At 37.7% G+C, this 10,878-nt stretch overlaps 2 protein-coding genes across 2 annotated transcripts; one reads left to right on the top strand and one right to left on the bottom strand.

Annotated features, from left to right (window-relative positions):
* The first annotated feature begins 6,625 nt into the window (after positions 1–6,625).
* LOC143634718 (uncharacterized) lies at positions 6,626–7,681 on the top strand. Its single transcript, XM_077102734.1, has one exon. The coding sequence runs from the start codon at positions 6,626–6,628 to the stop codon at positions 7,679–7,681; it is 1,056 nt and encodes a 351-aa protein (XP_076958849.1).
* Positions 7,682–8,411: 730 nt separating this feature from the next.
* LOC143634717 (zinc finger protein CONSTANS-LIKE 5-like) lies at positions 8,412–10,600 on the bottom strand. The gene is made up of 2 exons (XM_077102733.1): positions 10,423–10,600; positions 8,412–8,873 (listed from the first exon to the last, which is right to left on the bottom strand). Exons 1-2 carry the CDS (start codon positions 10,598–10,600, stop codon positions 8,578–8,580), a joined length of 474 nt encoding a protein of 157 aa, XP_076958848.1. The 3' UTR covers positions 8,412–8,577.
* Between the last annotated feature and the right edge of the window lie 278 nt (positions 10,601–10,878).

Below are 10,878 nucleotides of genomic sequence, written 5' to 3'. Positions count from 1 at the left end.
GTTTCACTCAAATCCAATTTGAGTCTTTAAGTGTTAGCTTGGTACAACGAGTTATCAATGGATGTATTATCATGAACTAATTCATAAATGCCATTAGACGGCATTGCTTTAAAATAAAAGACATTATTCATGAAAACATAAATACCATTGTTAACAAACTTTAAATCAAAACCAAATTGTCTTAATAAAGAAATAGAGATAATATTCCTAGTCAAACTAGTAGAATACAGAATGTTTTTCAAAATAACTTCCAAACCATTTGGAAGCTTCAAAACATAATCTCCTCGGGCTTGGACGTCAACCTTTGCTCCATTGCCCATGAAGAGACTAATATCTTCTTTCTTCAAATCATTTCTTCTTGTGAACTCCTGCAATGAATTGCATATATGAGTTCCACATCCGGTATCCAATACCCATGTGTTAGAAGAAACAATATTAAGATCAATATGGATCATCAAATTTGTACCTGAGGTTTGCCTCGCATCCCTCTTAGCTTTTGAACTCCTTGATATAGGTCGGACAGTTTCTCATCCAGTGACCTATCTCCCCGCAACCAAAGCACGGATCCTCGGAGCTAACCTTTAGCTTCTTGGGTTTGGGTTCCGCCTTTGCCTTTCCCTTGAACCCCTTCTTGACTTGCCCCTTACCAACGGTAGCCTTTGCCTTTGGTTCAGGGTGATGCCTCTTCTTCAAGCCAACCTCATTGATCGCGAGAATGGGTAAAACCTTTTTACCCATGCCAGCTTCGGCTGTCTTGAGCATTGCGTGAAGCTCACCAATGCTTTTGTCCCATCCGTTCATGTTGTAATTCATGACGAACGTCTCAAACCTTTTAGTTAAGCCATTTAGGATCAAATCTGTGGCTAACTCTCTTGAGATGGGACAATTAAGCCGTTCAAGACGATCAATGTGGCTTTTCATCTTAAGTACATAAGATGAGACAGATTGGGTTTCTTCCATATGACATGCATGAAACGCTCGAACCGTTTCGAAGCGTTCCACCCTTGCTTGTGTAAGGAACATTTCCTTAAGCTAGGTTATCATGTCATACTCCCCATGATTCTCGAAATCCTTTTGGATCTCGGGAATCATTGTTCCCAACATGAGACAAGAAACTTTCTCCGAATCCTCGGTGTATTTTAACCAATCCGCGTAGGCATCCAAGTTGTTGACATTAGGTTCATCGGGAATAGGATCGTCCATAATGTAGGACTTCTTCTCTTGCTTCAGAACAATTCTCAATTTCGATACCAGTCCATGAAATTATTTTAGTTTAGATGATCCTTATCCAGAATGGATCTTAGTGATAAGTTATGCACGGGTGGGATAATAGCGTTCTGTGGATTGTTTGCGGCCATTTATAAAAGAATTTAACAAAGTTCAATTTAGTATTTTCGATATCAATAAATTTTAATCGTTAAACCCTTTCATGTCTCCAAGACATTTAATTATTAAAATCTAGAACCCAACGTTTCATTCAAATAGTAGTTAGGTGACCTTTATCCCACTATTTAAATTAACAAGGTAGTCAACGTTTGAAGATTGCAACCCTTTGCAACTTCTAGTTTTATGGGATCGGTTAAACATCATATGTTTAGTTGGCATGTTTAATCACATCAACACCTTTGTACGCCATGCTTTAGTGACCCTATTCACATGGTTTCCAAATCAAGTCGTCCTACTTACACACACGTGTGAGTTTACACATACAAGTGGTTAGGTGACCTTTATCCCACAAGTATTGTAAAATCACCTCAAGATCACAAGTTTTCTTAAATGTGGTTAGGTGACCTTTATCCCACTTCAAGTCTCCAAGTGACTCGGGTGTCGTATAAAATGATGGTGTTCAACTTGTTTTCGAAAAGGGATTCAAGTTTTCAAAATTCTAGATTGGAAAACTAATATAATGTACCTTCCATTTGCATACATTCAAACGTATGGTACCTTTGAAAACCAATTTTTCAAATTCCTTTTAATAAAACCCATTTTATTATGAAACTTTAATAGTTAATAAAACCAATTTTATAACTTAATAATTTCAAAGGAATCACTTTTATGCTAGTTGTCGATTTTAATTGTTAACATCAAAATATGATAAAACAATAAACATAAATAAACCACATAAGCATAAAATACAATCACATGTTCATAACGACAGCCACCTAATATCAATGACACTTGTTGACCGAAACAAGCGTGTCAAAAGGTCTCTCCTAAGGGACAAGCATACAAGGTATGAGATGGTGAACTCCCACTTGACTCCGCATCCTTATGCTTCAAGTGTTCACTTCTTGTTGTGATCATTCTTCTTTACTTGAGTTTCCACTCGGGCTCCAACCAAAAAGGTGTTGTAGTTGCATCTTCTTTTACAAAATATATCCTAATGCATTTTGTATAATAAAAGAAACACAACTATTTTACTTGTTATTAAAAACTCTTTGAAAGAATAAATAGATTACAAACCCGAATAAAGAATATTACAAACCAATGAATAAATCACAACAAGTCTCTTCAATATACACAAGATCATTGGCTAGGTTGTGAACATCCACACAAATAGGTCAACCTTTGACAAAACAGGTCAACCTTTGACCAGAATGGTTCCCCCTTTTCCTTTAGTTCTCGGCCTAAAACAGAGAACACATAGTTCTCGGCCTGAAGACCAAAGCTTCAGAGTTTTCGACCCGAAAGCTTTGGTTCACCGAGAACCTATTGTTCTCGATCAACACCGAGAACTAGTTTTCGGTCAAACCGAGAACTATGATTCACAATCATGAGTTCTCGGTCCAACCGAGAATAAGTTTCGGTCAACCGAAATCTCATGGTTCCCAACCATGAGTTCTCGGCCAACCGAGAACAGGGTTTCGGGTGTCTTCGACCAGACCGAGAACCATGGTTTCCAACCATTGATTTCTCGGCCAGAGCTGAAGAACACAGTTTCAGCCCAAACAAAATTTGGCAACCAAAATGACCAATTTTTCCAGTGTTTACCACATGCATGTATGGTATAAATTTGAAAAACCAAGGGGCAACATGTAACATCCTGAAATTTCTAAAGTAATATTAATTATATTGGTTAATATGGATGGGAAAGTTTACTCGGGTTAGCGGAGAAATAACAAATAAAGTAGGAGTTAGTATGGGTCGGGCTAGTGTTGGGTAATGGATATGGGTTATGAACTTGGGAAAGAAGGAAGAGACCATGGGCTTAAGCCCATGATCCATAATTATATAAACCTTAAATTCCCATTTTTCATTCATTTCACACATATTCCATACACCACCAGAACACACACTTAACTCTCTCTCATCCTAATTTCTCTCTCTAGCCGAAACCAAGATAGAAAACTGATCCCGAGCCAAGGTAATGATAGTATTATGTTGTATGAGCTCAAACACGTTAGATTTAGTCACGAAACGACGAGCCAACACCGTTAAACCATTGAAGTCACGAGATCCGGGTGGAATCGGGTATAAACCGAACCTAAGATGAACTTAGGGATCACCCTAGCTCGGATCTGGATCGAACGGATGAAAAATGGTGAAAACGGTGGTAAAACGAGCAAGATCTCGCTTTTCCGGCGAGATCCCGGTTCTCCGGTGAAGGCGGCGCCGGAGTTGGGTGTACGAAGTAAGGATGTCAGAGAATGTTCTCTGAAATTCTGACCTAACCCTAGTTCGTTAGCGGTGACTTAACGAACAAGATGGCAATTCGTTAATCCATTTCCTTAAGTGGAAGTAACGAACTAGAAGCAGTTCGTTAAGTCATTCGTTAAGGATAAGTAACGAAGAAGCTCCAATTCGTTAAGTAGTTCGTTAGGGAAGAACTGACGAATGACCCCAGTCCGTTAAGGGTTCAGTTCGTTAAGGGTTCGGTTCGTTAAAGGACCAGTTCGTTATAAAGGTTCAATTCGTTATGAAAGATGATGAACTAGAATAACGAATTAGAAAGATAACAAATTAAGTTAGCAAATCAAGACAATGAAGCGGATAACGAATTAGAGCGTGATCTGATAACGAATTAGACTGTGATATGATAACAAATTAGACTTAATTCGTTATAGCAATTGAGATGGCGAATTAAATAATAATTTAAAATTCTAATGGACCCTGGACCCTGCTAGGGGCTGCCGCCCCTAGACCCCGCTGCCAGGGGCGCTGCCCCCGGACCCCCGTTCGTTGAGGGTGGTAAATAGACTAGAAACGCGCTATGAATAGTAATAGTTAATTGATATGTGTAATTGTTATACAGTTAGTCGAGCACAGCTAAAGAATGAGTAACTGTTAGCCGAGTTCAGGTGAGTTTCTAGCCCCATTCCTTGTTATGTTTTCGGGGCTGTGTGCATACTCGATGTGATAGTTAATACACTTACCTTAATTGGTAAGTGTATGCCATGTATGATTTATGTTATCTATGTATGTCTTGAATGAGAATGATTGCTTGTTGGTACGTGAACGATCTTCGGATATTTCATGTATTGCCAAGAAGTGATTGTCTCCTTATATGGATATTAAATAATAAATTATGTATAGAGTTCCTTCTACGTATAATATATATAGAGTGTTCCATCTATGGAAAACATAGTGTTCCTTTAATAGAAAGCATAGTGTTCCTTTAATGGAAAACATAGTGTTTCTTCTATGGAAATATATAGGATGTTCCTTCTATGGAAGTATATAGAGTGTCCTTCTATGGAGAATTTATACAGAGCGTCCTTTTATGGAATATGTATAGCATGGGCAATAACCATGGTTCTTTTAATAGATCTTATGTGACGTTCCTCTTATAGATATTTATACAAGGTTAAGATATGTGTGTATGTATGATACGTGTATGTATTGGATGTCACCTGATTAAGTAGAACTCACTCAGCATAGTTGACTTTTAGTATGCACGCAGGTGATCAAACTGAAGAGTTAAACATGAGGATGGCACATGGCATGGATTGAACGGCTGGCATCTGAAGATGAAAGAAATGGTGTTTTAAATATGATGTTTATTATCATGGTTCTAAAGAAAGATTTAATATTTTGTAATGAATGATTCAAGTTAACGTTTCCGCGAAAGTTTTAATGAACTTTGATTTGTAGAACTGTGTTCATGAGTAAATCCAACGTCCAAAGTAGGGATACCGGGAACGAGGCCTTACACAACAAAAAGGCCTAAAGTTCTCGGCCAAAATGGTAAAGAAAACCATCAAACCCGAGCACTTTAGTACCCAATTTGAAGCATGTGATCGTATAAGCGGCTCTTGATGCCAATGTTGGGTTTTAGCAAGATTATCAAAGTCCAAAATAACTATTTATTAAGGAAAACGCAACGGATAATATGTTTTAAATCTTTTTAACCATTACACATAAAACCCGATTTATGTCAAACCCAAAACAGGATCCATATACGATTTACACACTATCAATAAACAACCATAGGGTGTTAACATACATACCTTCAAGTCCAGAAAACCGAAGGGGATGAATGAGAATGAATGACAAGCTTCCAATGTAGGAAACCTCAAGCTTGTATACCCTCCAAGCTAATCAACAAACACCTTGGTTGCTAGGGTCCTTTACACTTCTTGCAAATTATCCTCTTGTTCTTCCTTTTGGTTTTCGGTCGAGAGAAAGAGTGTGTGTGAGAGAAGGTGTAATTGTAGATCTAAACAAGAAAAGTGATCTCCCAATTATCTTGTTTGCATGCCTTGGGAATAACACAAAGGGAGGAAAGAGAGTGAAGAGGGGCCGCCCCCCATGGGATCCCCCCCCCCCCCCCACCCACCAAACTCAAACCCATTTTTGTATTATTTTACCTTAAACCTTACTTTGTTATTTATCCAAATAAATAACATTTCTCATAATACATAAATTATCCATATAATTTACTTAACACACTAATGCAAAATATTTAGAAAAATAATTTTCAAAATATTATAAGTGTTGATTATTATTACTTAGATCATATCTAATAATAAATATCGTGGCTTTTGTCAAACTTGTTATTGGGTATGACCCGACTTGAATCATAGCATACTAGCCACATCAACTCAAATATGTGTCTTGGGCAGATCGATTCCAACAATATATATATGCATTTCATATACACGAAGTTTTATAGGAGAAATGTGAAATCATTTCTTGCGGTTTGCCTTGTCTCGTTGTGGTGCATTTGGAAGCCGCGTAACGATATGTTGCTTATCTGCTTGACGGTAACGGTGTAGGGCATGGTGAGCGGTGTTAAAAGGCTTAGTTTTCTTAGAATTAAAAATAGACAGGGAAGGTCTCTTTAGTGTTGATTTAATGTGTAGGTTGGTGTTTTTGTAATGTTTCTTTTGGTGTTGCAAGGTGACTTTGGGCAAGGGCTCGGTGGTTTTTGGCGTTCTGTTTATAGATAAACATTGTTTTGTTGGTTTGTTAGAAAATAATAATAATAATAATCTGATGGAGATATTTGTAGTGTGTAAATGACGTTCTCATAAATAAATTTTTGATTTTCAATGGTATTATTTTCTCTCTGAACGGATTTCTTACGTCCTGCCACAATAAACCATCCGTTATTCCTCACCTTTAATTAAATCCAATGTCGCAGACAAGAACAAACCTTTACGATCCCCCAAATCTTCTTCCATCGATGGCGGATCTTCATCTTCATCTCCATCTCCACGAAGACGATGAAGATCTCGACGGCTTCGATGTTTCCTCTTCAGATCTCGACTTTCAGTCACCCGAATTTCTCATTTCCCGCAACCAACGCCTCTCAGATATGATTTCACATCAATCGTCTCGTCTAATGGTGGAGAATGACTTGGATGTGGATCCTAGGGTTACGGTCAGTAGAATCGATGAAGATGTTATTGATTTGGATGTTGATTTTGGGTTACGGATAGGGTTAGGGTTTGATGATGATGATGATTGTGGATTTAGGGTTTCTGATTGGGGAAATTGTGATGATCGAAATGAACCGTATCTCGTTGATGGATTCAGTGTGACCGAGTCTGATGAAGATATCGAACACGAGATTATCGGTGTTGGTGATGACGATGATGAAGCAAATCTTACTCTTTGTTGGGATGCTTTTCATCTAGAAGATGTTGATCATGATCATGATGATGATGCTAATGTTAGATGGGGTGCTACCAGTGTACCTGCACAACAGTTTGAGTGGGAGGAAGTGGATGATCGGCTCAACGCTATTCCCGAGGCTGACAATTGGGAAGTTTTCTTGAATTCTCACAATCTTGAACAACCGAATCCTGCTTCTGTTGATGACTTGGATTGGGAGGTTTTCTTGAATGTTGATGATATTGAAGGGAACCGAGATTTAGCAGATCAGTTTGAAGATTACGGTGATGCAGAGCACGAGATGTTATTTGGGCAGTTTGCAGATACTGGTGATTCAGGTTTGGTTCAACCGCCTGCTTCTAAATGTGTGGTTGAGAATCTTTTGAGTGTGGTGATGACTCGTGGAGATGGTGAAAGTGATAACACGGTTTGTGCCATTTGTAAAGATGAGATTGGTGTTGGGGAAATGGTTAAACAGCTTCCGTGTAGTCATTATTATCATGGAGATTGCATTGTTCCTTGGCTGTGTATTAAGAACACGTGTCCTGTTTGTCGTCATGAGTTGGTAACTGATGATATTAACTATGAACGAAGGAAAGCCGAAAGGGTTGCTAGTGATAACTGAATTGTGAGAAGGTTAGTATGGTTTTGATAGTAGTACCGGTATGTGATCTGTTATATGGGCTTGTTTAATATAAATGATGGTTTAATATCAAGTTATACTTAATATCCCCAAATTGGTGGTCAAGTTGAGAGTAAGCATGTAGTCCAGAAGAAACTCGTTATAGTTATATCGTCAATGATACAATCTATTATGAGACTTCATTACACACGTTAGTATCGTCAATGATACAATATGTATGAAAACATAACGAAAATGTTTGGAAAATATATGAAGGTTAACGTTATGTAGTTTATTATAGAGGCGCCATAGACAATATGGTTAGGATATTCAAAGAATTTGCTTTATGCTAAAGTCTTTGGAATGTTGGTTCAGGCCCCACAAAACACACTGCAAACTCGAATAATTTGCAGAAAGAAGAAAGCTTGTACTTTTATTCAATGAATAGTGGCTTATCCATCGCCTTACACACAAAGACGTGGGAAACATGCGAAACCAATAAATAGCTACTTCCTATGAACCACTCTAGCTTCTACCCAACGTACAGTTACATAGGTATCAGTCAAACTAAAATGCCAAGTCCTCGTAACCTGACCCGCTCTAATTTTAGTTACTTCCTATCCCCGTAACCCAACATTGAAAACTTGATTAACCCAACATTGAAAACTTATAATCCGTTTGAATAGTCTCATTTTAGCTAACTTTTATACGAATGCGGAATAATTAGTGCTGCCCATTACTATTTTATTATTCCATAATACATTTAACAAGATGGCAAGACAATCAGTCTACTTGGGAAAATTAAGCATTGCTAAAGGAATCTATGCATATCATTTGTTCTTTCTTATTGTTGTTTAGTTGAGCAGTTTACTTAGAACAGTTGCTTTATCATCAGGGCTTCAATTTTGAGAACTTCTTGCAAACCTGCCACGTATTCGAGGCCGAGTTCGTGCATATGTTTTTCTTGATGAATATATTATTTTCTTCTCGTATTTCCTTGATTTCTTTTTCTCAAAATAACGTAAGATTCTATCTTGCCTGCTTAATGGCCCTTTTGAATCATCTTTTGAAACTAGTTGTGTCCCTGGTGAGGATGTTCTTGTTGAACTTGAATGGCTTCCAACTGTTTCTTGTACTAGATTTCCAGGATTAAAAGGCGAAAACTCAAGCTGGTTGTGCCCATTCTCGTGGCAAATTTATGGTGCCGATTGTTGCCTCTGGTATGATCCCTGCACCAGTTGATTGGAGTGATGCCCCAGGCTTTGTTAAAAAGAAGAAATAAATTATTAGATGTGACAAGGGTTAATTGAGCTCGAGTTGAAACATTGCAATTTTTTTTAGTTCATTTTCACGTATCTTTTTTAAGAGGGATCGAATGCATTATTACGATAACAAAAACGATGGTATTAGTCTGTATTAACTCCACCGGCTTATAAGTGAATATATCACGTAGTTGGGAACTCGTTATAAATGAGCTTAATTATTTTAAACAATCAGGAAGCCAAAAAAGAACTAGATCCAGATTTCACATGCATGCATGGATTTGAATACATATCAATAAGAGTGATAATATTAGAGGACATCCTCATTAATCTCCAAAAATGATTGAATCATAAGATATTCCATGTAATAAGCAAGTGAGTAGTGAGTACATACCTCATCATGCTTTGTGATATGCCCATGACAGATGAAAAAACTCTTTTATATGCTCAATTTGGTGAATAGATATTATATGCTTACTCACATAAGGTCTTCAAATCCCTGGCATAACGTACACCATGAGATTTGATATAAAACTAAAAAGGAATCAAGCGACACCAGCAACAAAAGTTTATGATCCGCCACCAAAGGATAAAACAGATAAAAGACCATAAAAAAAGGTAAAATTACCAAAATAGGCATGTGGACAACAATTTGTTGCTTAAATTGGCATTGAATTTTAAATTTATCAAACTAACCTATGTGAGGATGTTAAATAAGCAAGGTCGGTAACAAACGAGCCGACACTAAAATACCCTAAATGTGAGATGGGGACCACACAAGATATGGTCTCCATCATACACATGTCAACGGGCAGCTACAGAGAAGAGCATGTTTTGGCATTTCAAAAGCACACTCCAAAAATCCGACTCCTTAACTGCACACACTCCAAAAATCCGTCTTCTTCACAGCCCACACTCCGACAAATTTCACAACCAACGCCAGAAAATCCAGTTTCTTCACAACCCACACTCCGACTATCCGGCTCTTTTAGAAACCACACTTAAATAATCCGGCTCCTTCATTGCCCACTTAAAAGAATGTAAAACTCAATGATTTTTTTTAGCAAATTTGGTAATTCTTCCAAACAAAAAAAAAATGTGTATGGTATCTAATAGATGATGTTAGGAGAGTAGAGGTTAGCTTTGAAGAGTATTCAGATTTTCACCACAACAAAAAATGAATGGGAAAACTTACATAAAATATACTTGGAGATGTTGAATAATCATTCTGGGAGAAGTTTAATTGTTCCTTAGAAGACTGACTATAACTTTCACTGTAATTTAGCAGCATCTGATCAAACTGGCCATGATCTTGATTTCCAGTCAATGAGCAGTAACTTGCAAGATTCATGGACCCATCAACCTTATTATTATTGTATAGATTGGGCGGCAACCTAGAATCAGTTTCATTTGAAGCCATTTGCTGATCACCTGCAGCTTCCTGCTTTCCAACATGAAAAAGAGGGTTAACAGGAGAATAACCATAGATGGTATTATCAGGGGTACTTTGGTACTTTGGGAAAGTAGGTGAACTCAGCTGTACATTACTGTACCAGTACTGGGTCATGGGGCTGGTGCCTAGACAAGGCACCATGGAGGTGTGACACATACAGTGGCTATTAGAACAAAAGCCATAAGTAGTTGAGTTACCACTCCACATTTTGTTAAAATAGTGTTTCTTAGCTGGGGTCTTTATAGATGCATGTACGATCGAATCCAAAGATAAAGGAAAAGGAAGAATGAGTTGGTGGGGTTAGTAAATAACTAAATATGCTTGTGGTGGGGTAAGAATACTTATACAACCAGGATATGGATTGGATGCTTATAAAGGGCCACAGAGAGAGAATCAACTTTAACCGATATGAAAAGATTGTAGATATCTGGCTTTCTTTGGGTTTTGGTGCTCTAGGTAATTTGGACTATAATTAAACATGAAAA

This window comes from Bidens hawaiensis, unplaced genomic scaffold, assembly GCF_021521415.1.
Source record: "Bidens hawaiensis isolate Kalapana, Puna unplaced genomic scaffold, B.hawaiensis_p1.1 tig00007223_1, whole genome shotgun sequence".
NCBI lineage: Eukaryota > Viridiplantae > Streptophyta > Magnoliopsida > Asterales > Asteraceae > Bidens > Bidens hawaiensis.
Note: the sequence above shows the minus strand (reverse complement) of the source record. Positions and strands in the feature narration are given on the sequence as shown.